At 45.6% G+C, this 27980-nt stretch overlaps 1 protein-coding gene across 2 annotated transcripts; it reads left to right on the forward strand.

The window, feature by feature from the left end:
• Positions 1–27: 27 nt before the first annotated feature.
• Positions 28–27572, forward strand: HPRT1 (hypoxanthine phosphoribosyltransferase 1). Of its 2 annotated transcripts, XM_081897029.1 has the most exons (9): positions 145–291; positions 6610–6716; positions 8456–8639; positions 10777–10842; positions 14135–14152; positions 14722–14804; positions 22731–22777; positions 23820–23896; positions 26580–27572. In XM_081897029.1, exons 1-9 carry the CDS (start codon positions 244–246, stop codon positions 26625–26627), a joined length of 678 nt encoding a protein of 225 aa, XP_081753155.1. In that variant the 5' UTR covers positions 145–243; the 3' UTR covers positions 26628–27572. The 2 variants fall into 2 exon arrangements, with proteins under 2 accessions (XP_081753156.1, XP_081753155.1); XM_081897030.1 differs by lacking the exons at positions 14135–14152; positions 14722–14804; positions 22731–22777; positions 23820–23896; positions 26580–27572 and adding an exon at positions 12933–14098 and having other exon boundaries at positions 28–291.
• The last annotated feature ends 408 nt before the right edge of the window (positions 27573–27980 follow it).

A 27980-nucleotide genomic window follows, 5' to 3' on the forward strand; every position in this document is an offset into this window, starting at 1 on the left:
GGTGGCGGCGGCGGCGGCCATGTTGCGCGCGGCGGGCGTCGCGGGAGGCGTCCTCCTCACGAGCAGCGCTGGGCTGGGCTGAGGCGGTTGCTGCCAGCGCGCCGCTCCTTCTTCCCTCTCTTCTCTCCGGGACGTCTCTCCACACGCCGCGCCGGCAGCCGCCCAGCAGCCCTTCCTGGCTGCCGGAGCCCCGCGACCGAGGAGAGCCTCGCCGGCCGGCCGGCCGCTCCCTCCCACGCCGCCATGGCCGGCCACAGCGGTCACCCCCGCGCCAGCGCCGCCTGCATCGTGGTGAGGGGCCGAGAGGGAGGGGCTGGGGGGGGCTGCGGACATAACCCCACATGAGGCGGGGGGCGACCCTCAAACCCCCGCCCTGCAAGGCACGGGGGCATCGGGGCTTTCTCCCCCCCCCCGCCAAATGGGTAGCTGGGGTGGGGGACCCATAATGTGGGAAGGTGCTGGAAGGCCAAGGGCAGGGGGCCTGGAGCCTGCGGTGGGGGCCCTGAGGGTGTCTGGAGATGTGGGGTCCGCTTAAAAGGAGGTAGGGGGGAGAGGCCCTTGTGGACCTCCACCTCCCCCGCAGTTATCCCCTCCACACGCCACCCCCAAAATGATTGTGATGGTGTGCATATATTATTTCATAAAATTCATACACCAATTGATGGCCCCCCAAAAGAGAAAAACACATTTAAAAGCCTCAGATCGGTTTACAAAATGTGATAAAACTCTAAAATCAGGGAAGGGGATGATTGCAATGCATTATAATGTACAAGAAGTTTAAAACACCCAAACAGATAAAGAGGCACACCACCAGCATTTCTAAGAATCTGGCTATATACCGTAATTCCAGGTTTTGTTAAGGGACAGTTGGTTGACATAGGAAGAGTGTGCTGCCTTTGGGAGTGAAGCCTTGGAGGGTTTCAGCTGTGGCTGCAGAGCCCAAAAGGGGAGAGGCATGTTTTGTTGCAGGCAGGGCAGGCGAAGGAGGCTGATTTGGATCAGGGTCAGCCGTCCTCCCCACATCCCTACTTTTCGAAGGGGTGCTGGGGGAGGGCAGGGTTAGCGCCTCCTCAGGAAACTCTGGAGAGGAGAATGATAACCTGGAACAGAAGGAAAAAAGATTTTGTTACATTCAGAGAGTTGGGGGAATTAATATGTACCCCCAGCTAATAGGGTTCAAAGAGGAAGGAAGGAGAAGGTGAATGGCTTTAAACTGGAGGTTAATCTGGGGAGGGTTGAAGAGTTTAAGTGGAGGGGGGATATTCATTTCGTGTCTCAAGGAAAAAGAGGTTTTTAAAGGGGGAAACGACGTTTTTCAGTAGTGTTACTGATAAGGGATAGAAGGCTTAACTTGTACAAGCACTCATGACCCTGACCATAATCTGTATTTCTAATATACTAGGGTTGATTTTTTGAGGTATAAATAAAGAATCAGGTTTATGGGCATATTCAGAATGCCTTCATCTCAAGTTATGCCTTTTGCATCAAACCATTACAATAATTTATCTGTTTGTATATGGATATTGCCAGAGTTAATATCTACAAAAGTATGCAACTATTTTTTGTGTTCTTAAAAAAAAATTAGGCCTACTGAGGTCAATCAGCTTATTTCTAGGTAAGTGGTTTAATGTTGCAGCCTTAGACACATTTGGGCTGCAATCCTAAACCCACTTGCCTGGGAGTAAGCCCCACTGAATTCAGTAGGACTTACTTCTGCATTTACATGGTTAGGATTGTGCTGTGTAACCTATTAAACTCAGTGGTGCTTACTTCCTAGTAAATGTGCATAGGACTGTGCTCACCAAGCACATGTGAAGATGAGTAATTTCCTGTTCAAGGAGTCTAGTTCTGAAATATGTTTCTTGTGTGTCCTTGACTTAGCTTGAGCTTGAGCTAGCCATATTTGGGTTTGATGCAAATAAAAAGGACTTCAACTGATTTCTGTAACTGAACATGTCAGCATGTTTAGTTGGATAAGAGTTTACACCATAAGTTTGAACATTTTTCATTAAATTAACCCAATGCCTTACTTACTATGAAAGTGGATTTTGAATTTCAGTTTTCCTCATCTCAGGATAGTTATTCTTTCTTTCTGCAATACATAAGTATACAGTATACAACTGTATACAATACTTATACCTATATTATATTATATTATAATTATAACTTGAGGGGTAGAATTAAGGTGGGGTGTCAAAAGCCAGATTTAGTAGGGAGAGAGAGAGGCATCACCACAAGTCAGGGAACCTCAAAAGTTTCCTCTGGTGAAATACTTTGAAATGTCAGCAACATGGCATCTTTTATGTTATCATTTGAACCCAGGCTTTCTAAACTGATGTTCATAGAGGAACCGCTACCACTGCCTGACTCCTACTTCTTGAATTGAAGGGGTACAAAAGTCTGGATTGATCAGTTGCTGTTTAACGCTGGTCAAGTTCTATGCAAGGAGCTTGGCTCCCTGATATACTGCAGAGCTTAGGGCATAGACAAGCTTGGATGTGGCTTGAACGCAAATGAATGAAAACTCCAGTGGAATGCAATTGAACACTGGCGAGCGATCATCATCAAGCTTACTTAGTGGCAGTGAATGATAGCAAAGTATGCCTCCTCGTTGTGCTGTCCAGTACAGAGCTTTTCTGGGTAGTACCGGACCTTTTACAGTTGGGAGCAAAGGAGGTGGGAGAACAGACAGTAGCTCACTGTGATTTGGTTGCAAAGCATTGGATAAAACTGATTACATCTGCCAGGATCTTGACGCCACTGTTAACAGCAGATGAATCTCGAGGGGTGTCCAGAGCACAGTCTAGTCCTGTTGTGTTGGATGAGTTTCCGTTAGTAAGGCTCAAAGACATGGACAAGGTGCTAGGATCGGTCAGGGCACTCACTTTCGCTCTGGACCCTTGCTCCTCCTGGCTGATAGAAACTAGCAGGGGAGGGACAGCTGGCTGGGCCAGGGAAGTGGTTAATACCATCTTGCGAGAGGAGGAGGTGGTCCCTGCCCGCTTCAAGGAGGCAGTGGTGAAACCACTCAGCCAAGAAATCCTCCCTGGATTCAGAACATTACTTCTGTTGTCTATGCTCTGGTAACCTCTAGGTTTGATTGCTGTAATGCATTATATGTGAGGCTTCCTCTGAAGACAGTTTGGAAACTTGGTGCAGAATTCAGTGGCCAGGTTGCTCACCAGGGCAAGCCAGTTTGAGCATATTACACCAATCCTGACCCGACTGCACCAGTTGCCAATTACCGTATTTTTCTTTCTATAACACTCACATTTTTTTCTCCTAAAAAGTAAGGGGAAATGTCTGTGCGTGTTATTGAGCGAATGTGTGGTCCCTAGAGCCGACTGGCCCGAGTGCAGGAGCAAAAATCAGGCAAAAATCAGATTGCACGCTGCAGAGAGGAGGCTGCTGCTTTCCTGCATTCTGCCTCAGGGTCTTATTGCCCCCCCCCCGTTTTCAGTTGCTTTGTTTACAAAGTTGTAAAAGCTGTTTTCGGTTGCTGTGGTTACAAAGCCCAGATCCACATGGATTCTCAGGATTTTTGCATTGGCTTACCCCAAACTCACCGTCAAATCACATGTCTGTGGCCACAGCACGAAGCACCAAAATGATACATCCACTGTTTCATTCAGAATTTTTTTTTTCTTGTTTTCCTCCTCTAAAAACTATGTGCGTGTTATGGTCAGGTGCGTGTTATAGAGCGAAAAATACGGTATTTTCCAGGCTCAGTTAAAAGTGCTGCGTTTTGACTCAGAACTACAATACCTCAAGGACCACCTCTCCCCATATGAGCCTACCAGACCCTTCTTTGTGTGCCTCCTTCATGAGAGGTCCAGAAAGCCACAACATGAGAATGCCTTTTCTGTGGTGGCTCCTTGTTTGTGGCATTTAAGGGAGGCTCACCTGGCACCTTCATTATATATCTTTAGGTGCCAGGCAAAAACATTCCTCTCCTCCCAAGGCCTTGGCTAGTTTAGCAATCTACAGCCTTTTGAATTGTTTTTGTTCTTTACTATGTTATGTATTTGGCCCTTCACCTGTGATCCTCTGCTGAAGTGCAGTATAGAAATTTTAATAAATAAATAAATTCTCTCATAGTAGGCACTGCAAGTAGTGGAACCCAATCTGGGGTCTTCCAGACACCAGTAATGCCCACTGATAGAACCACTATCTCTGGCAGATGAACTGAAATGCTCAGTTCAGTGGAAAGATGAGAAAATGTTATTTGAGGAACCTAATAATAAATGCAGAGCCACTAGGGTTCTGCACAAGCCTTCTGATAAATCTAAACATTTGCTGTTTATGGATTGCTGCAGCATATTTTATTCTAGCCCTTCACAGTGGCGTAGCGTGGGTTGTCAGCACCAGGGGCAAGGCAAGTAATTTGCGCCCCCTAACCCATGGATTTGCGCCCCCTAACCCTAACCTCCAGATGTTGTGCCCGGTGCGGCCAGCCCCCCCTGCACCCCCCACGCTACGCCACTGGCCCTTCAGGTGTTTTTGACTAGAGGGTACCAGTTTGGGGAAGGCTGTTCTGTTCCAAGTGCTACAGTCTCCGTGGAACATTAAGACACATTTTCAGCATCTATTTATCACAAGCCGGGTTCAGTTTCTTTCTGCCATGTGGGTGTTAACCAATTGGTTTATGAAGAGGCAAAGGAGCATGGTATTCCTCCCAAGGCCATTGCATAAAAGTGCGTCTGGCTTGCTGCTGCAATCAAATTAGTTGTTTCAACCTGCAGAATGTTTCTCACGAGACTATAATTCACAACGAGGGATTCTTTAGCTGTATTGCTGCTCAGTAGCATACAGGACAGCCAAGTGTGGTTTGTAGCAGAAGCAATTAAAAAAACCACACACACATAATCAGTATGTTGATCTTAGCTTTGATAAGGGGAACATGCACCTCTCCATGCTTTTAAAAGTCGCCAAATGTATCTCTAGGACTAATAAGGTCTGGTCACTTACTGCTGTTTGAAACTGAGGTTTTCAGTATTCTCTAACATATTTTAAACATTCCGAACAGTGTTTTGTTTTTGATATCTTGGGGTTATATTATTTTAGGAGCTGCTTGTAGTGGAGTATCCTGGGTTTTTCTCAAACTTTTAGGTTTTTTAAATCAAATTCCACTCCCCCCCCCAAAAAAAAACTTCTGCTGTTGCTGTTTTCAAAAAAGCCTCAGAAATGTGGGAACTGAAAGGGTCAGCATAATGTTGTTGAGTCGTTTAGTTGTGTCCTACTCTTTGTGACCCCATGGACCAGAGCACGCCAGGCACTCCTGTCTTCCACTGCTTCCCGCAGTTTGGTCAGACTCTTTGTAGCTTCGAGAACATTGTCCAACCATCTCGTCCTCTGTCGTCCCCTTCTCCTTGTGCCCTCCATCTTTCCCAACATCAGGGTCTTTTCCAGGGAGTCTTCTCTTCTCATAAGGTGGCCAAAGTATTGGAGCCTCAGCTTCACGATCTGTCCTTCCAGTGAGCACTCAGGGCTGATTTCCTTAAGAATGGATACGTTTGATCTTCTTGCAGTCCATGGGACTCTCAAGAGTCTCCTCCAGCACCATAATTCAAAAGCATCAATTCTTCGGCGATCAGCCTTCTTTATGGTCCAGCTCTCACTTCCATACATCACTACAGGGAAAACAAGGTCAGCAACCACACTACCTGGGGTGTACGGGACATCCATTTCTTTCTGGTATAGTTCCTCTGTGTATTCTTGCCACCTCAGCATAATACCTAATCACAAATACTGTATTGTCCTCCTCAGGGTCTACTTCTTCCCCAAAGCCTCTCCCAAACTACTTCCTCCCCTGCCACTTAATTCCCCTCAATCCTTCCCCACTTTCTCTCCCTGGTCCCTGGTTGCTGTGCGTTCTGTGCAGTGCCCAGCATTCTCTTGGTGCTAAAGTATGCCTGTAGCAGAATCACGATTCCCAGTTCAAAGATGGGAGGAGATTGTAGTTGTCTGCAGTTTTCAACTGGTGCATTCCTCCCAGAGTCAATGAGTCTCTGAGTAGGATGTGAAGGCTGTGGTGGCAGATAAACCCATGAGTAGTAGCAAATATACATCATTCAGCTTGCCTTCCTGGAGGAGCCCTCTTTGCTGGAGGGTGGGGAGGAGAAAACTGTACTTGCATGCTCTGCTGTGGAGCTTTGCTGTCATGTATTTTGAGGATTCAAGTCAGAAATGGTGCGCCATTGTCCTCTGTTGATCCCACTGACTCTTCTATAGCTCTGAAAGTTCTCATTGCCTTGCCTAGTCCTTAGATGATATTTTCTCAATATTATTTTTATTTAACTTTTCCCATTTTTCCATTATAAATGATAACCCACCCCCAACTGCACAAACTATCTTTGCATCAAAATATTTTTCCTGCATCTCAAAGCTAATTAACAGAATAAAATCCATTCTCCGATATCTTTTTCACTGGAAATACCATAGTTGAAGCCCCCTGGAGCCTCACACAGGCAAAACATACACTCTGCCAATAGATTATAGCTTTGAATTTTTGAGTAATCCCAGATTATGAGGCTTTTTTATATATTTTTGTTCTCTGGGAGGATATGTAACACATTGTACCTGACCTCACCTTTTCTGTTTTCCTTTTAGATTGGAGATGATGAACAAGGATATGACCTAGACTTGTTTTGCATACCAAAACATTATGCAGAAGATTTGGAAAAAGTATATATTCCTCATGGGCTTATTATGGACAGGTTTGTTTTACTCTCAGCAATATTCAAAAATGATTATTTGCATGCAAGCCTCTGCATGTTTGTTCTAAGGAGGTTTTACTTTATGGTGGCTCTTGCAGCTTGCTTGGAAGCAGAGTCTGGTTTACTGGAGTGTAGATAAATTGCCCCTGTACACAGTAAAGGCAGTTGCTGTGGAAGGGAACATCTCCTATGCCAGCAACACAATGCTCTGAGGAGCACACAGCTCCTCCTGGGTTGGACTTTCTAGTTCAGTGGAACCCAAATTGTGGTCTGCGGATGACTGCTCCATTCCGCCTGTCTACAGCATTTATGTAGATTGTGGCTGAAGACAGGAGATGGCACATCCATCACATTAAATATTGATACTAATTCGTAATAGTATTTTTATTGTGTCTTTTAATTCTTATATTGGGTTTTAATTTGTAATACAAAAAGTACAATATATAAGAAGTAAAAATGCAATTGCAAATCAAATGGCTTCTAGTGGAGTACATTACCACTGCTACAGTAAACAAAAATCCTTATGTGGTCCATCAGCAATTTTGAGGTGGTCTAAGGGGGTGGTGAAGCTTGGGAACCATTGCTCTAATTTCCTGCACCTCTAGCAAATTGTTACCAGTTCCTGGCCCATAAAAAGACAGGTAATATGCCCATAATTCATATGTTAATGAGAAAAGGGATATAAGGACATACTGTAAATTAAGTGTGTGCATGTGTATATATTAGGTAACAAGTTTCCTCACTGACACACTGGTGTATAAATCTTGAAAGCACAGAACTTTAAAAATTTGAACAGCTTTCTGTTTCCTTGTTTCTGAATTTCCGGAGTGTATTGTTGGTGCCTTACTAATCCAAGCTGCAATATGCTTTAAAAAGTGAATTAATTTACCTTCTGAAGACCTGTATGCTTCATATCTTTTGAAAGTTGTCCAGTAACTAGGCAGAGACTGAGATTTACTTTGGCACATGCTGCCCTGTAAAATCAAGGGAGTTTGGCAGTACTGCTATTAGATTAACCTTGACAAGTGAGAAAAAGCAGAAATGTCACTGACCAGTAAATAGCCCTATTTTGTCAGATGGGAGATAAATACAATATCAGGGAAAGATGCTCTGTTAGCTTTGTCTTTGCATGAATGCTTACCATGGTTTGTCCAAGCCAGTGGGGGTGAATAATAACATGATATAATGAGAATGATTTTCAGTCTCAAGTCCTTGAAGGAGGGCCTCTCCTGTTACTTGTCAGTCTGGGTGTTGAAATCTTATTGGGACACCCTTCTTGCAATCCCACTGGTGATTTCTACTCAGTGAGCAGTTGTGTGGGGAAGAGTCTTAATAGTCTTAAGGCCCCATCTGCATATATTTTTTCTCCTCTCTCCAGAACTATGGCTGACTTCTTTCTTACTGAGTTTTCCATGTGGTGTGAAGACACATCTTTTTGGGCAGGCCTTAGAGTAGCAGTTTGATTTTAACTCATGTTCTGACTGTTGGTCTTTTGGAATAGTTTTATATTTTTATGTTGTAATTTATTATTCTTATGATATAGATTTGTATATGCCCTGGAATCTCCTTGGAGGAAGGCTGGTTTAGAAATGGTACAAATAAGTGTGTGTGTGAGAGAGAGAGAGAGAAAGAGAGAGAGAGAGAGAGAGAGAGAGAGAGAGAGAGAGAGAGAGAGAGAGAGAGAGAGACACCTGGCACTGGGCTTGGTGTGGCAAATTAGTTTGTTTCTCTTTACACAGAACAGAAAGACTGGCACGAGAAATCATGCAGAGTATGGGAGGGCATCACATCGTGGCTCTCTGTGTACTTAAAGGGGGCTACAAGTTCTTTGCTGACTTGCTGGATTATATCAAAGCCCTGAATCGAAACAGTGACAAGTCTATCCCTATGACCGTTGACTTCATCAGGCTGAAGAGCTATTGCGTAAGTGTGTCTGCAGTCGCTCATGCAGAGGGCTATCCAACCACTGTTTAAAAGCACCAATGAAGGAGAGTCTGCCACCTTCCAAGGCTGCCTGTTCTACTGTTGAACGGCTCTTACTGTCACAATGTTCTTCCTAATGTTGTGTCAGGATCCCCTTTCTTGTAATCTAAACCTGCTGGTTCTGGTTCTGCCTTCTGGAATAGGAGCAAACAAGCCTGTTGCATCTTCCATGTCCTATTCAAATGGCGCTGGAGGTTTTAAAGCAGAGGTTGGATCTGACAGGGATTCTTTAGTTGTGATTCCTCCATTGTGGGGGGTTGGGCTACATGACTCTTGGAGGTCCCTTCTGTGGGGATGTTTGAGGGGATATATTATTTTATGATATCCTTCCTAACTTGCATCAGCAAGTTCCATAACTTAGCAGAGTTGTTAAACAATCTCCCTTTTAAATTACACAGCAGTTAGCTAGTTGCTTGTCTGAGCCTCACTATTTAGGATTCCTGGTTTCCCTTTTATATCCCTCCTAAAAGAATAGACACAACCATATGATTAAAGTTAACATAAAACTAGTTTACTTACAATCATGCAGTTCACAATAAGATCCCTGAAGGCAGACTTAATTTACAGAACAGCCTATAACAATGTGAACTATCCCATAAGGGAAATAGTGTCAAGTGGCTGCGATTCAGCAGTTACTTCTCCTAACTCTTAGGAACACAAAAAATGGAAAACAAAAAAGGCGGAACATGGAGGCCGTGTGCTCATCTGTCCAAGAACAGACCACACCCACACTAAGTCACAGGCAAAGGAAGTCTGTCCCAGCTCAGGAGGAACTAGCAAGTTTTCTCCTGAGTGATACATTGCATATGTGCATTGTGGGAATGTTGTATTTGACTGCAATACATTTTTACATCCCACACCTTCCAACTCTACAGTTCTGTCATTCTATGAGGAATACCATTGATGTTAACATTTAGCTGAGGCTTAGGTCCAAGGAGGATAACAACTTGCTTTTGGAAATTATGTGCTTGGTTTTATTTTTTGATTATTAAAGGTTTTTCTTTTACTTTAAGAAGGTAGGTGATTGTTCAGTGTAACATTTATCATTGAGGAAACAGAAAATACTTGGGAGTTTAAAGTCATATAAGAAAAACTTAAACTAAGAATTTGAAAAGCACATATGGAGTATATTATTTCTGTGATCAGGGCACTATACTTCTGTGATCCCATTCCCCTTAACTAAGGACCTGATTAAAGTACACAAAAAGGAGGGGAGATAAGTAGAAACAACCTAATTGGAAACATAAATTTATAATTTGCTTGAGTTGTCTGTGAAATTAGAAATTAAATTGTTTACAGAGTTTTGAGGGTTGGGATTAGGCAAGTTTACAAAGTAGGGTATTGACATCACATGAGTGATAGTATATTTCTTTTTAGACATCAATTTTTAAAGGCAATTCTTGTTTGCTGTCAAAAGCACAGATACAAGTATGATAGCTTCCTTCTTCTTAAAACTACAAATGGAAACATTAAGTGCCTTCTTTTCTAGATGTTTTGTACCTTTACACTTTGGTATGTCCTCATATTTAAAAATAATGTAGATGTACATTATCCATTCTGTCAATCGCCTTTTTAGTCCTTTTTAGTCCTTGACTGTCTCTTCTAGACAGACAGCTTTGTGTTCCACTGTGGGTGGGAGTGATGTTTTATGTTCATTTTTAAGAGGCTTAGTCAAGGTGGAGGAGAAGCACTCCTGTCTTTGTAAGTCGCTTTGAGTTCACATTTCTGAAAAAAACCTGATGGGAGGAGGAGGAGGAGGAGGAGGAGAAGAAGAAGAAGAAGAAGAAGAAGAAGAAGAAGAAGAAGAAGAAGAAGAAGAAGAAGAAGAAGAAGAAGAAGAAGAAGAAAGAGGGAGCCTTATTCTGTGCAGGATTGGGAAAATTTTCCTCTTCCTCTGTTGTATGGTGAATGTTGCCAGCCAGGATTTACAAACTTTTTAAAAGCTTCATTTTTCGAGTAGGGCTTTTGGTTGGTGGTTGGTTGGTTGGTTGATTTGTTTGTTTTTGTGTTTAGTGAAGATTCACTTTATTATTATTCTCCTCCAAACCCTTTCTTTTTCTTTTCTCTCTAAAATCAGAATGACCAGTCCACTGGTGATATAAAGGTAATTGGTGGGGATGACCTCTCAACCTTGACTGGCAAGGTATGTAATAAATGGCGATATATAGATAGAGATAGATGATAGATAGATAGATAGATAGATAGATAGATAGATAGATAGATACGGAAATTTCTGTGAAGCACTTTTGTATGCTACTAATTTTCCATCACCTATTAGTTACACTTAAAGACAGAGCACAATTGAATCCATTCTGTGAGATGCAAATAAAGGTGAGAGTGCACATGCACCAGGTTGCAAGGTCCTCTTCTCTCGCTGGCTGTATTTTGCAACAGCACAATTGCTGTGTATGTTTTTGTCGCCCCTTCCTTAGGGGCTTAAAAAAATCATAGAGAAAAAACACATCAATTCCTATTAGCTGTTATAGTGAAGTAGAACTTCATTATACAGAAGCAGCAGAGCTCTCTATACCAGATGCTGGGGACAAAATCTGGGGAAGGTTATTATCCTCATGGCCAATTTGTAAGTCCCCAGAGGCACCTGAGAGTCACTGCTGGAATGAGGACTAGGCAAGACTATTGTTTTGATCAAGTAGCCACTGACGGATGTGGCTTATGTTGTCTTTTGTAAATGGTAGCACTTGCTACTAAGAAACATTATAATAGAACATGGCAATATCAACTGCATGCAACACCTTAGGAGCAATTTCCCTCATTTTTGTTCCAGTGTTCCATGCTGCAAAGTCTGTTTGTGGAAGGCAATCTAAATTTGAATAAAATAAACTGCAAATACTCTTCGGGAGTCTTGTTACTTTAGAAGTAAAAAAGGAGTATAAAAGAAGTATAAAAGGATACAACTGTGACCAAAGAAACATAATGCTACAGTAATCAAGTCAAGGAAACAATTTTTAAAACCAAAGTATAAGACTTGAAATCTGAATCAGTGAAGTGCAACCTGTGAAAAGAATATGCCTGGCACAGATGTAGGCATATTATGTTTATTTGTGGCATTTTGTTGGTTCAGGTTTCAAGTTTTTTTTATTTCCCCTGACACTTTTGTTTCTAGGATTAGCTCTTGCAGTCTGATACATCTTCAAATGAACACAGGAAGCTGCAGGTCAGACTGCAGGCATTTTTCCTTTCATCGCGCCTCACTTTGTTGCACTTCGCAGATACTGCTCTTTACGAGGACCAGGGTGCAGCTGCAGGCAGCCCACTCACTTCCAGTGGAAGAAAGCCACCCCCCTCTTCTGGCCACAGCAGTGGAGCTGGCCAGGGCTGGGGCTGGGTTTTTCTCCTCCTGCCCTTGGTTGCAGGGGCCCCTTGCCTAGACTACAGCATAGTGTAAACATAGCTTTTATATCCAAATGGAAACAACAACAACAAAAAGTGTGACTTGCTTTATTGCAATACAAGCTTTATTGTGGTGGCATGGAACCGAGCCTGCAATACAGTGGTACCTCAGGTTAAGTACTTAATTTGTTCTGGAGGTCCGTTCTTAACCTGAAACTGTTCTTAACCTGAAGCACCACTTTAGCTAATGGGGCCTCCAGCTGCTGCCGCACCTCCAGAGCACGATTTCTGTTCTCATCCTGAAGCAAAGTTCTTAACCCAAGGTACTATTTCTGGGTTAACGGAATCTGTAACCTGAAGCGTATGTAACCTGAAGCGTATGTAAGCCAAGGTACCACTGTATCTCCAATGTGGTATGTATTTTTGTCCCCCTAACCCAGCATTGTTTGCTCCAGTTAGCAATGGATATCTGGCAGCAAAGAGTTTCACCTGATCACCTACCAACCTGACCCTGGAGGGGCTTGGAGGGTGTTGAACTTTGGGCCTTTTGCATGCAATGCAGCTGCCCTACCACTGAGCCCTTCCCCTTATCTTTACAGTATTGAGAAGAATACAGTATATTCTTAAAATATAATTCTGGGGTGGGGAGCTTGTGCCCCTCCAGATGCTGCTGGATTACAACTCCTTGTGATCATCCTTGACGGTTGGCCGTGCTGGCAGTGGCTGATGTGGGTTGGATTCCAACAGTCTCTGGAGGGCCACAGGTTCCCCCACTCCTGCACTCGAACATCTTCTGAAGTGCATCTTGTCTTCTTTGTAGTGCTGCTTCTGTCTAATAGCAGCATTCATCTCATCCTCTATTTTGTGCCTACTGCTGTATAGAGCAAGAAATGTCCCCCAAAGGCTGTTGCAATATTCTGTTACATCTCCCCTCTCCTGGTTCTGCCGTACAAACAGAGCTGCTTGTCAAGACATTCAACTTTCATTTGTCATGTAAGGTGTGAAACGTTTCACTTCTAACAGTAAATATTAATGACAGTAGCAAGTAATGCTATAAGGATCATACAAAATTTTTGAAAACCTTATCCCCTCCCCTGCTATCAGTTATTCTCTAAGCTTTCACAGAAGGCTTCCGATTGTGCCTCCCAGTAGGTATAGAGATGCAGGATTGCACAGGACGTCTTGAGGTTCTGTCTGCAAGTGACCATACCAATGATGCCTCTAGGGCCCTTGGGTGCTCCCTTACTTGCACTCTGCAACCTCTAGGCTTTTTTATGTGGGGGTTGGGGGGTTCACCCCCTACTCAGCTTCTTCATGGATAGATAGCACATTCACATTTAGGTACATTATTCAGTTCTAAATCACTCTCTACTTTAAATATGAAGACAACTCATGAAAATATGAATGAGTACTCCCTGTTCTGAATTCTAATGTGGCACTAGTTATAAACTGCCTTATACATAGTCAGGCCATTGACCCATCAAGCTCAGGATGGTCTTCCCTGACTGGCAATTTCTCAGCAGGGTTTCAGATGGAACATTTCCAGCCCCTCCTGGATAGCCAGGCATTGAAATTGGAACCTTCTGCTACTGATCCAGGGCTGTCCTAATTTTTACAAAGCTGTTCTGATGATGAATGTTCAATATTTTTGTTGTTGTCAGCTTGCCCTTGAGAAGGTGCCTAAACTAGCTAAGCAATATCAGTGCATTAGAAAGAATAGGATGTGGCACATGTTGTATTTCCTCTGGTACTAATGCTTCCCCGCCCCCTCAGTTGGTTCTGAAACTTGTTGCATTGAAATTGGTACTTTATTTCCGAACTATGATAAACTTTCGATTTTGAGTTTGTGCTAATGAGCAGTAGAAACCTGAGTCATTTAACCACAGGGCATAATTTTGTAGCCATTTTCTGCTGGTTTGCTTCATAGTTGAAGTATCCACCTATATTTCTGTGCTGGTTAATCAGGGAAATGAAAAACAGGCATCCTGAAAAGGTTTGGATAAATATAAATTGGAAACCAAGTGTTGACTTAATTAAACTCATGAGCAATTACTAATGAGTTTCTATTTTTCTCTTTCTCCTAGAATGTCTTGATTGTAGAAGTAAGTACAACAGTTTACATTTTCCTTTTTTAATAGGTATGATTTGAGGTAATGCTGTGAAACCAGTACAAATAATGTAGCACCATTTTACTCCAGTACAATAACTATCCCTAAGCTAAAGTATGGATTGAAGCTCTCTCAAAAGAAAAAGCAACTTCTCTTGTGCGAGCAGCTGCCATCAGGGGGACACTTAATTCGCATGCAGTTTTTTTTACTACTAAGATGGATAGCCAAGAATGCATTGTTGAACTGATTCTGCTTAATTGCATTGTGACTTAATTCAGCTGGAGCTTGTTAATATTTTACACAAAAATGCTCTTGTTCTTGTGGAGACCATGTAAAGAGCTGATCAAGTTTTGGTGTGCACTTCAAATTCTGGGACCATATCCATTTGCAGATATGTTCCCTTCATCCCCCCCCCCCTTTATAATTACTGACAGACACAAATGAGCACCAAATGACCCTGAATTTTTTTCCTCCTCGTATGTATGATTTAGTTAATTATGAACCTGTAAGAGGTGCTTGGCTGCAGCTTCACTTCACAAGGCTCTTTTTGTTTTAAATGTCAGGATATAATTGACACTGGTAAGACAATGAAGACTCTTCTGTCTCTGCTTAAGCAGTACAACCCAAAGATGGTGAAAGTAGCCAGGTATGTTTAATTCCTGCATTTGCTACAATTTGCTTTCTCATGAACTTTTGCAGAATGATGAAAAAAGGTGGTACAGTTAGACATCTTTTTGTATCCTTTTGAGGTCAGTTACGTTTAGGAGTTAATAAGTGCAAGGTTGGGGGTGTTAATTTTTCTCCATTGCTTGTGCTGGATATTGATCATTACCTTTGTGATGAAGGTGCCCATAGTTAAAAGCAGTGGGCTCTCAATCCACCTCTATGCTTCAGCTGCCCAAGACTGAATGCTGTTAACAAAGAGAACTAGTCTAAGGGAAATTGCTTTATTAAAAGGTTTTAACAGTTTAGTTTTTGGTCTAAAAATGAGTGTCATCTTGGATCACTTCTCTCTTAAACACCCACATATTATACTTACTCTTAGTAGACCTTCTGCGTTCTTAGTACAATGACTCTTGCATCTCATCCAGTAGCTAGCTTAAATACTAATTTTTAACTTTAATTATCAGAGTAACTCTGCCTTCCTAAACAAACTTCTTTATTTATTCTGTATATTTTGAGGAAAGTCTCCCACTGTCCACAGTATATTTTGAGCATAGGTAAAGTCACTTTTCTGCTGCACAAGTTCCATGGCAGTGCAGGGGCCTAGGCAGGGGGGAGATGCTTCTGGCACAGAACGGTGATGTGCTGAATTTCCCCTTCTGCCACCACTGAAGGAGGAAGAGAATACTTTTCAGTGCCTGCTCCTCCTCAAACACAATTGGTCAAAGAGCAGCCTTTGTTGTTGTTGTTTAGTCGTGTCCGACTCTTCGTGACCCCATGGACCAGAGCACGCCAGGCACTCCTGTCTTCCACTGCCTCCCGCAGTTTGGTCAAACTCATGCTGGTAGCTTCGAGAACACTGTCCAACCATCTCGTCCTCCGTCGTCCCCTTCTCCTTGTGTCTTCAATCTTTCCCAGCATCAGGGTCTTTTCCAACAACCGCACAATCGCACTCATTTCACACCCTAGCAATGTTATGCTTAAAATTCTACAAGGCAGGCTTAAGCAGTATGTGGGCTGAGAACTCCCAGAAGTGCAAGCTGGATTTCAAAGCGGCAGAGGAACCAGAGACCAAATTGCAAACATGCACTGGATTATGGAGAAAGTTAGAGAGTTCCAGAAAGACATCTATTTCTGCTTCATTGACTATGCAAAAGCCTTTGACTGTGTTGACCACAGCAAACTATGGCAAGTTCTTAAAGAAATGGGAGTGCCTGATCACCTCATCTGTCTCCTGAGAAATCTCTATGTGGGACAAGAAGCCCGGGATGTCAATATTTATTCTTGCCATCTCATTTTTGACCACATCCAATTTACCCAGGTTCATGGTTCTTACATTCCAGGTTCCTATGTGTCACGGCCACCCAGGACGGGTCCCAGCTCACAAGAGACCTCACTCCGTTGCAGTTTATTTACAGGAAAAGTTTATTGAAGATTTCTGCTTCTCGTACAGTTCAGCATCGTGGCCGTACGTCTGTCACGTTAGACCGCTGCACCACCCCTTGTTCTGCTCTCCACCCTTTCCGGCTGAACACCTTGCTCCAACCCCCTTTCTCTGTTCTCTCCTAATCCTGCTCCCTCCGAGAGGCTGACGACTCCACCCCCTTTACTCCGTTCCGGCTGAGACGCCTCTTGCTCCGTCTGTCTTCCACTGGGCTCCTCTCCGCTTCTCCCTTCTCCTCCCCTTTGCTTGATTAAGGTAACCCCCTTTTGAGAATCCTCTGACTCGCTGCTCAGACTCGTGGATTCCCTCAGAATTCCGTCATCTTCTTCCTCATCCTTCTGCCCCTCCTCCCACTCGCTCTCCGTCTCCTCTGTCATCTCCTCCTCTCTCCCAGAAACCCTGACATCCATCCCCCCCTCGAAGCCCCCCCTTCCCCCCTCCCGCTCGCCGGGTGCAGGTTGAGGAAAACGTGGTTCTTCCGGGGTCGGTTCAGGATACAAGTTGTCCACTTCAACGTTCTCCTCTGTCATCTCCGTATATGTGTGTTCGAACTCGGGTTCCCCACCCACAGACCTCACAGTCTCTTCCTCCATCACTGCTTCTCCTGGCGCTGCCTGCCAAGGACCTACCATCCATCTCTGACTCCATGCCTCCCTTGGCTGATCCACCCACCAACAAGGGCCTGTCTCCTCCCCCCCCAGTCTCGGATCCCTGGTCGGGCTTGTTTCGGGCGTATGGCCCTCGGGTGAGGAGAAACCCTCGAACGTGCTGTCTGACAAAGTGGGCGTGAAAAGCCAATCATCAAAATACTCCTCGGGCATGGGCTTGTGCGGAAAAAGTGCATGGAACTCCTCCTTCAACAGGGGTTCGTCCAACGCGTAACCCGGCACCCAGCTATTGGCAGAGGCCGGAGTGCCTTCCCTGGCTAGAAAATATTCAACTCCCTCCTCCCCCCATCTCGAGTCCAGTATCTCTGTGACCTCGTTAAGAGGTTCTGGTCTTGGCGATTCCCCCCCCTCAGGCGCCCTCCTACGTGGCTCTGGGAGTGCTCCTGACTCTTGAAACCTGTGTGGGGTTTTGTAGGGAGTGAGCACCGACCTATGAAAGACCGGGTGCACCCTGGAACCCTCCGGAAGGGCTAGACGAAAAGCCACCGGATTGATCTTAGCCTCAACTTGATATGGCCCTAGCTGCCTGTGTCCTAACTTCTTCTTGGCCAATGACCTGGCCGGCATCGCGTGGGCTGCTAACCACACCCAGTCCCCAATCTGGATGTCCTCTCCCGCCCTCCTGTGCTTATCGGCCTGCACCTTATACGCCTGTTTTGCCAGCTCCAAATGTCTCCGCAGCTCCTCGTGCACCTCTTGCAACTCCGCTGCAAACTGGTCGGCATCTTGAGGCCCCCCCCCTCCTGGTGCCGCAAATCTCGGGAAGGTTCTGGGATGACGGCCATTGTTCGCGAAGAAAGGCGTCACCCCGGTGGATGCGTGTTTCGTGTTGTTGTAGGCGAATTCAGCCATCGGCAGATAGTCCACCCACGCCGCAGGTCGCTGGTTGGCGTAGCACCGCAGGTACTGCTGCATGATCGCGTTGACCCTCTCCGCTTGACCGTTGGTTTGTGGATGTCTCGCCGATGTCAGGTTGATTTTGACGTGCAAGATGCCCAGAAGCTTTCGCCAGAAAGTGGAAACAAACTGGCGCCCCCTGTCGGACAAGACGGACTGCGGAAGTCCATGCACTCTGAAGACGTGATCGATGAAGAGCTTTGCGGTCTGTTCTGCCGTCGCCACCTTGGCACAAGGGATGAAATGCGCCATCTTGGTGAACAAGTCCACCACCACTAACACCGCCGTCTTACCTCTGGAGCTGGGCAGGTCCGTAACAAAGTCCAACGCTACCCTCTCCCACGGTTGCTGCGGTGTCTCCAGCGGTTCTAGCAATCCCGCCTGCTTCTGGTGCACTGGTTTGGACCTCTGGCAGATATCACACCTGGCGACGTAGTCCGCCACCTCTCCTCTCATCTGGGGCCACCAAAAGTCTCTAGCCACCAACTCCATCGTCTTCTCTTTGCCGAAATGGCCTGCACTAGGGGCGTCATGCAATTGTTGCAGAACCTTGGCTCGAAGATCGTCGGTGGGCACGTAAAGGGCACCCTTACGAGTCAAAAGTCCATCTTGCAATTGGAACTCATCGTTGTCTCGCGACCCTCCGCGTAGCTCCTCCATCTTGGACTGTGCAAACTGATCCCTTTGCAACGCGCGTCGCACCGCGTCCAGGTCGACTGCGATGGTAGCGCACGTCCACGCCTGCGGTGCGAAAATGTGCTTTGCTGCGATTGGAGCTGCTTCCTCCAAGTATTGCGGCTTTCGGGACAGCGCGTCTGCAATAACATTGGAGTCTCCTGGGATGTATTCTATTTTGAAGTCGAAATCCGCAAAGAACTCCGCCCAGCGCATGTGTCGCTGGGTCTGTAACTTAGCCGTCCGCCAATACTCTTAAGTTCTTGTGATCCGTGCGGACTTGCACCGTGTGCTTGGCTCCTATTAAGAAGTGTCGCCACGCTTTGAAAGCTGCATGAATGGCCAACAACTCCCTGTCCCATATGGTATAATTGCGCTCCGTCTTGCTGAGCTTCCGGGAGTAGAACGCACCCGGTCTCCAGTTGCCTTGTGAATCCTCTTGCAAAAGAACGGCCCCAACCGCTCTGTCTGACGCATCGGTCTCTACCCGCATGGGTCTGCCGGGATTCACGTGGAGCAGCTGCTCTTCGGAGGCGAAAAGACCTTTAAGCGTCCGGAAGGACCGCTCCGCTTGTTCGGTCCAGACGAACTTCTTCTTCTTGGAACTGAGGGTGTCAGTGATAGCCGCCGTCGCGTTCGCAAAACCTTTAATAAACTTGCGGTAAAAATTGGCAAAGCCGATGAACCTCTGGACCTCTTTCCGATTTCGAGGGCTTTTCCAGTCCAACAGCGCTTGAACCTTAGCCCTGTCCATGGCCAGTCCCTCGTCGGACAACTTGTAGCCAAGGAAATCAACCTCTCTGACATCAAACTGGCATTTTTCCAACTTGGCGTACAGCCTGTGGTCCTTCAGCCTCTGCAGGACCTCCCTCACGTCCTTATCGTGATCCTCCGGCGATTCCGAGAAAATCAGGATATCGTCGAGAAAGCAGACACACTTCTTGTAGAGGAGACCTGCTAGCACGTGGTGCATAAATGCTTGAAAAACGTGGCTGCCATTTTGGAGACCGAAAGGCATGACTCTGTATTCGTATGTGCCCAGAGGGGTGAACATGGCGGTCTTCCACTCATCTCCTTTCCGGATGCGGATGAGATTGTAAGCTCCACGTAGGTCCAGCTTGGTGAAAATCTTGCCCCTCCTGACGGTCGCTAAAAGGTCGTCAATCTTGGGCATGGGGAAAGCTTTGGGCTTAGTCAAGCTGTTTATGAACCTGTAATCCACTATAAGCCTTTTTTGGGGCGTGTTTTTCTTCTTCACAAAGAACACAGGGCTGCCACCCGCTGCTTTAGATTCCTGGATGAAACCTCGCTTGAGGTTATGGTCTATGAACTCCCGAAGCTCTTGCATCTCGTCTTCCGACATGGAGTACAGCTTGGCAGCAGGCAGTTGCGCCCCTGGCACTAAATCAATCGCGCAGTCGTAAGGTCTGTGAGGCGGCAACTTGTCAGCTTCCTTCTCACAGAAAACCTCCAAGAAGTCCTGGTACTTGTGAGGCACTGTTTGCACCATACCCAGATGCAACTGCTGCTCGGCTTCTCCTCCCTGATCGGTCTGAAAGCAATGCTGAGCACAATACGATGAACAAAAGGTGATCTGCCGCTGGTACCACGCAACCGCGGGACTGTGCCTCTCCAGCCAACTCATGCCTAACACGATGGGTGTGTCCGATAAGTGGGTGACATTGAAACTAATAAGTTCTCGATGGTTGCCAATCTGCATCATCATGGGAGGGGTTTGCTGCACCACTTGCCCCCCCAGCAACCTCCTGCCGTCTACCGTGACCACGTTTAGAGGCGTCGTTGCAGGCAGGAGCGCCATGTTGTGCTGCTTAACGAACTGCAGTCCCACGAAGTCGGCGTTGCTTCCCGAATCGATCGTTATTGGAACCTCGAGGAGTCTCCCATCAGGCAACTGGAGTGTTGCTGTGAGCAGAACTGCCGGTCTGGGAGGCAAAGGGTCCACGCTCTGCAGTGATGCTGGGGGCTTGTCTACAGATCCGCCTGGCTGAGCCCCAGTAGCTCTGCTTCCAGCCAGGCACTGTCGTTTCCCTGAAGCTGCTCCCCTGGTTGCACCTCTGCTGTTACAGTTGCCAGTGCTGCAGTGTGCTTCTGGAGCCTCTGGGGGCACTCTTTCGCCATATGGTGCGCACTGTCACAGATGTAACACTTCCTGGTTCCTCTAGGAGGCTTCGCTTTGGCTGCACCAGGGACAGGGCTCTGGGATGGCTTCTGAGCCCTAGCACCACCAATCTCCATTGGCTCCTCGCTGTCCTTCCCCATTGGCGAGGGGTGCGCACGGCTGAAATCCCTGTGCACAAAAGGGAGAGTCCTCGCTTGCGCACGCGCTTGGGGCCCGTCCTCCTCGTGCCACGGACGTCCCTCATGTCGAATTCCAATAGCTAAAGCCCGTTGCACCACGTCTTCTAGGGTCTGGGGTCTGTCCCCCCTAGCGATCTCATCCTTGATGGGGGGGCTCAATCCCTCCCAAAAAAGATCTCTGACCGGCTTACTGTCCTTTGGCCAATCTAAGGCGGTGAGCAATGCAAAAAATTTAGAGTGGTATTGGCGCACAGTCGCTTTCCCCTGCCTCAGCCCGTGCATTTGACGGCGCGCAATGTCCACATCCACAGAGGATTGAAAACAAGAATCCATCGCTTTGATGAACGCAGTTGAATTGCGACGGGCCGGTCCATCTTCGCGCCACAGATTGCGTAGCCAAGCCCTGGCCTCCCCATGCAGGTGCGAAACAATGAACCCCACTTTCTCCTCCTCATCTTTAAAATCGTGACGGAGTAAATGCAGTGCATATACGACGTCCGCTCTGAAATTGGGATAGTCTTGCAAGTTGCCATTAAAATGCGGAACCAGGGCACCCCCCCTCCGTCCAAGCGCAATGCCCTCCGCTCTGGAACCTGGGGCCCCCGCCCTGTCCGCGTGTTCCCACCTTGCCTGCAAATCCTGGCACGTCTTCTCCAAGTCGTCATTCTTCTTCTGCGAAGCAATGACTGCCGATGTGAGAGCGGTAACCTGATCCCGCAGTGCAACCAGCTGCTCCTCAGCGCTCATGGCTGCTCCCGTTCGTGAGCTTCGCAAAAAAAATTTTTTGCTTTCTGAGAGGGGACTTACTGTCACGGCCACCCAGGACGGGTCCCAGCTCACAAGAGACCTCACTCCGTTGCAGTTTATTTACAGGAAAAGTTTATTGAAGATTTCTGCTTCTCGTACAGTTCAGCATCGTGGCCGTACGTCTGTCACGTTAGACCGCTGCACCACCCCTTGTTCTGCTCTCCACCCTTTCCGGCTGAACACCTTGCTCCAACCCCCTTTCTCTGTTCTCTCCTAATCCTGCTCCCTCCGAGAGGCTGACGACTCCACCCCCTTTACTCCGTTCCGGCTGAGACGCCTCTTGCTCCGTCTGTCTTCCACTGGGCTCCTCTCCGCTTCTCCCTTCTCCTCCCCTTTGCTTGATTAAGGTAACCCCCTTTTGAGAATCCTCTGACTCGCTGCTCAGACTCGTGGATTCCCTCAGAATTCCGTCATCTTCTTCCTCATCCTTCTGCCCCTCCTCCCACTCGCTCTCCGTCTCCTCTGTCATCTCCTCCTCTCTCCCAGAAACCCTGACACTATGCAATATTTTTCTTTACAGCATTGGACTTTCCTTTCGCTTCCAGGCATATCCACAACTGAGCGACCTTTCGGCTTTAGCCCACCCGCTTCCTCAGCTCTGAATCTACTTGTACTTGTCCTCCGCTCTTCCTCAGTAGCATGTTGGACACCTTCTGACCTGAGGGGCTCATCTTCCAGCATCATAATTTTTATATGCCTGTTGTCTTTGTCCATGGAGTTTTCTTGGCAGGGATACTGGAGTGGCTTGCCGGTTCCTGCTCCAGGTGGATCATGTTTGGTCAAAACTCTCCACTATGACCTGTCCATCTTGGGTGGCCCTGCACGGCATAGCTCATAGCTTCTCTAAGTTATTCAAGCCCCTTCGCCATGGCAAGGCAGTGATCCATGAAGGAGAGAGCAGCCTTTATGCTCACTTAAAACTTGGCAATAGAAAGAACCCTCTAACTGCCACTGTAATCCAGATTCAGTGTTTCCACTGTGATATAGCAGTGGGGGAGTACAGAACTTAATGGCTTGGCATGCAGGGAGCATGGAGTGCATTTCATGAGTTAATTTCTACCCACAATTTACTTTTTTTGCTTTGGGGTCTTTTTAACAGCTTGTTGGTCAAAAGAACACCTCGAAGTGTAGGATACCGTCCTGACTGTAAGTGAAGTGTTCAGTGCACCTTAAAATATATACATTTTTAAAGCAATGTAAAAATCTCTATATTCAGATTGAAAGTAGATGAAATTTGACTGCAGGGAGTCACTGGCCTAAAGAACAACTGTAATGTTACAAAATGGGGAGGGAGGGATAAATGAGGACAGAAAAGAATTATAGGAGCTGGAGCAGAATTAAGGAGAGTGACCTGGCCTCTGTGGATATGTACTGTACTTGGTTTGCAGTGTGTTTAAGTAGAGATACCTGAAGGACTTGTGAAATGGGTAACGGTGCAATCCTGGGCATATTTACTCCAAACTGTGTTCAGTGGAGCTTTCTCCCTATTAAATGTGTCTAGGATTGCAGCTTAAATTGCAGCTTTTGCAATAATTTAACTCCTTTCAGTGGTATGTGTTTTTCCACTCATTTGGGGCCTTGTCACCTAGTCCCTATCGTGACGTGGGTGGCGCTGTGGGTTAAACCCCAGAGCCTAGGACTTGCCAATCGGAAGGTCGGCAGTTCGAAACCCCATGACCGGGTGAGCTCCCGTTGCTCGGTCCCTTCTCCTGCCAACCTAGCAGTTCAAAAGCATGTCAAAGTGCAAGTAGATAAATAGGAACTGCTCCGGCAGGAAGGTAAACAGCGTTTCCGTGCGCTGCTCTGGTTCGCCAGAAGCGGCTCAGTCATGCTGGCCACATGACCTGGAAGCTGTACGCCGGCTCCCCCGGCCAATAAAGCGAGATGAGCGCCGCAACCCCAGAGTCGGCCACGACTGGACCATTAGGTCAGGGGTCCCTTTACCCTTTACCTTTTACCACCTAGTCCCTACTGTCTCACTCCTTTGGACATGGTGTAGCTTTTCCCTGTATCAAAATGTACCGTCAGTTTTATGTCTCCCTGTTTTATCCTTGTTACATTTTTTAAACAATGCCAATAGGCAGCATTATCAAATAAGAAACTGGTTATGAATAATCCAAATAATGTAATATGATTATCTAAACACTGCCCAAATTTAACATACTGATGAATTCTGGCTCTTTTTCAGTTGTTGGGTTTGAAGTACCAGATAAGTTTGTGGTGGGATATGCTCTAGATTACAATGAATACTTCAGAGATCTAAATGTAAGTAATGAACAAAGATTGTCTTCTGTATAAATTGAGGAAGAGTATCCCCCCCCCCCGCTCCCCTTCTGCCTGATCTTTACTGTCAAGTAGGAATGTAGGAAACTGGCTTATGCAGAGTCAAACCACTGGTCCAGTATTTTCAGTGCTGACTGACAGAACTTCCCTGGGTTCAAGGCAGAAGGTCTTTTCCATTCATAACTGGGGATACTGGGAATTGAGCCTGGGGCCTTCTGCATGCAAAACAGATGCTCTGCCACTGAGCCACAGCCCCCCTTCCCCTTGGTGCAACATTTCCTTTGCTTCTTTTACCGGTGGGTAGAGAAATGCCAGAATGAGGTTTTCGGCAGACGCATATTCTGCTCTTGGGGAACCCCAGGCTCTGCTGGCCATAAACTTTACAGGCACATAATGGGGTGGAGGGGGCTTACGCACACTCCCCACGCAGAAGGGCTGTTTCCTTTATTTCCCACCCAGATCCGTTGGGCTGCCAAACAACCCCATTAACCTGACAGCAGTTTAGGTTCTCCTCCAACCTCAATTCTATATCCTTAAGCCTTATTGGTCAAGTGTGACATTTCGCAGGAGAGATGGGCAGAGAGCCTGTCTCAAAGCAGTTTTTGCAAGAAAGGCTAACTAGTATTTACTGAATTTCTATTTATGTTTTTAATTATTTTCTTATATATATTTATATTTTATTATAGTTTGTATGTTGTAAGCTTCCTTGGTATACTTTATGAAAGTGGAATGTGTGTGTGTGTATGTGTGTGTGTGTGTGTGTGTGTGTGTATGTGTGTGTGTGTATATATATATATATATATATATATATATATATATATATATATAATATAATAAATAATATATATATATATATATAATAAATGAATAATAATAATAAATAAATGGCCATTTTAGAATCTACTGAGGTAGGCAGGTGAGACAGCTGACATAGCTTCTGTTGTTTTAAATATCCATGCAGCCAAGCTGATGCTAGTGTTACAGAATATCATAATTTTGTGGCTTGCTGTAATTAGACTGAATAGCTACCCCTTCAGGTTCCGTTCCTGATGATAATGAGGTAGAAGGAGCCCTGCAGCTTCGTCAGTGAAAGGTCCATTTCTCCATCACCCTGTTTCACACAGTGATCTGTCTCTAGGCTTCCTTCTGCAAAGCCCACCAGGCACTAGGCCTTTTCTGCTGTGGCACCACCCCTCTCACCACCCCAGGCAGCTGTAACTCAGAGATGCGCTGCCTCTGAACCTGGTTATGATGGTGAACTGCCATGGACTTTGCCTAACCCCCTTCTAAAGCTGTTTGAGCTACTTGCCACCCCCATATCCTGTTGCTGTGTATTTGGAAAGTTAATTGTGTGTTTTGTAAAGAAGTCTTTTACTTCTTTTTCGGTCCTGAATTTATTGTCAGTTTTATTAGGGGATCCGAAATTCAAGTATTATGAGCTATGGGGAGATTTTCTGTACTCCAAGCTTAATTTTATGAACCTCTCTCACAATGTTGTGTTTCCCCACCAACACCACAGTGATTTTTTCCCCTAAACTAGAAATAAGAACAGAAGATTACAAAAAAAATGTACTGTCCTTTTCACCCCTCCTGTGTCAGCTTGTCCAGAGTTTGCAGCTGCTGTCTCTCAGACTAACTGCTTCACTCTCCACTATTTCTTTTTATCATGAGCTGTCAGGGGTCTTTTCCATTACCTTTTTTTATTATTTTACAGAAGGATAGTCAGTGCTTGAGGGGTAAATTTATACACATTAATTAGTCACGGATACAATTCTAAAAGAATGTGAAATGTTGCAGTTGATTTGGAAGAGAGTAATTCAGAATCAAGGACTTGTGAAGCGCTCAGTTGCTCCTGAATACAAGTTTCAAGAGTTGGAAATGTTGGATTCTTTTAAAAACTGAAGGATTAGTTATTTGGAAATAAATTCACCAAATAATTTGTCATTGCAGGGAATAGAGCTACTTACCCTGAGAGTCATTAGTGGCTGATAAGATGGTGGTTATTCTGTGAACTCTTCCTGTCAGCAAAAGGATTACCCTAGCAAAATGGGGCTTCTCCCCCACTCCTCCCCAGATCTTCTCCAGAGGGTTGGGAAAACCCCTAGAACTGATTTAGGGGACTCATGGGGGAAGGGAGGAGGGGAAGTTGTGTTGCAGAAGAATAAATCTTTGTGCTGATTGAACTTACTGTTACTCTTATTATTTATTAAATTTGTATACTGCTCTGTACCTGCAGGCTACATAGCCCTACGTTGAATGCATCCCAAGAATTCTAAGGCAAATCTAACATAGAAAGGAAAGTGTATGGTGACAGGGCTTTATAGTGGGAAGGATATGCCCTTATTTGAAGGACCCCCTAGAAATGCAGTGTTGGAGAGGAGAGAGAGGCGCAGACGTGCTGGGGCAGGGAAGGAGCTATGCCAGGACTGCAGCAATGCCTCCACTCACTTCCTTTTCTCCTTCCAAAAAAGAGGGTGCTCTGCTTGGGGCATCTACTGGGGCAGTTCCTCACGCCCCCAGGGTATTTATGAAGAACGGGATGAGCTTCTCCCCTGGGTCCTATTTCTTGGTCACACTCAGTGGTAACAGGCTCTGCAGAGTGTTTGTTCATCTCCTAGCTGTTAAACTCCTAATCCACACAGTGCTTTTACCCTCTCTCTTTCAGCACATTTGTGTCATAAGTGAGACTGGGAAACAGAAATACAAGGCATGACAGCAGTTGCTCCAGCACCACAGTTACGGGACTTTGAAATGTGCATCCACAGTGTCCATTTTCCTCTGCCTTTGGCTCTGGTCACCAGCTTAAAATTGTAGAGTTCTCCAACTTTGTTGTCATTTGCTTGCTATAACTTATTGCATGTACAGTATAATAACCTCGTCTTGTTCATTTACATTTGAGAAACAAAAAGGGGGTGCCGTTGTGTGTTCTCTCTTTCTCTTTCCTTTTTTAAGAAAATTGCACTATGAATCTACTGATTCTAGCTCCTTTCCTAGTGGGATTTGCTGTGTGTTTGACCCCCAAACATATTCCTCCCTCCCCGCTTTTAAACTTCAGAACTCAAATAGTTTTAAGTACTGTAAATGTATAAGGCATTTTAAGATGGGAAATTATATTAGTAATATTTTTTTAAAAAAAACCAAGTAATTTAAGTTTTATATAGTAATGAAAGCAGAAATTAAGGTGATTATTGGATATCCAGGGTGTGCCACCACCCTACAACAGAGGCATGATGCTCTTGAAGGAGTATGGATAATGTTATGCTAAACTGCTTTCTCTGTAGTTGCCTTACTTGCCTCTTACAGGAGCTCTGCACAAAAAATAATGCCATTTCAGCCTGAAAAGAGAGCAAGTGACATATAGAATGATGAAGCAGCTACCAGGCTTTTCACCTCCTATAAAATTAATTGTATAGTCCACCTGGAACTTCTCTTACACAAACCCAAGGGGAGAAGAAAATGGGAATTGATTCACATCAGGATTGTCCCCTCCCAGCTCCAGGTGGATTCTGTCTTAATTTTCCTTTCCCTTCTCCATCAGTTGAGCAAAACTGCCTTTCAGAACTATCTTCCTGTATTTCACCTCAATGAAAAATGATTGTAATGTTGACTGTATGCACAACCAACATACTTTTAAATAAAGGCTGTTTCTCCAAAGGTAGCACCTTGACGACTGCGCTGGCCTCTTCCATCTGCCAAAACATCTGCGGTACATATGCCTCCTCAGGGTTCGCTACACCTTCCCTCTCTGCTGAAGGAAGCAAGGTCTGTGGGCCCCAGGCAGGGGGCACAGCACTCTGCACTAGATGAAACCAGTGCAACCAGTGCCCTGGCAAAGATCAGTTGTTCACAAAGCACCCATGTGTGGGCCATCAGAGGATGCTTTGCAAGTTATCCTTCTATTCTTTTTCCCCTTAGCTTGTTTCTTTGTGGGCTTTTTCAAATGGGTGGTTGGTTCTCTATTGCTCTTTCCAGGTAGGAATTTTATTGAGCCACATCAGAAATGCATTGAAGTGCTGGGCAACCACAACTATCTTTTAGTTTACTTCTCCCCTCTCACAGGTAAGGT

The sequence above is a fragment of the Podarcis melisellensis genome, assembly GCF_964234715.1.
Source record: "Podarcis melisellensis genome assembly, chromosome: Z".
Lineage (NCBI taxonomy): Eukaryota > Metazoa > Chordata > Lepidosauria > Squamata > Lacertidae > Podarcis > Podarcis melisellensis.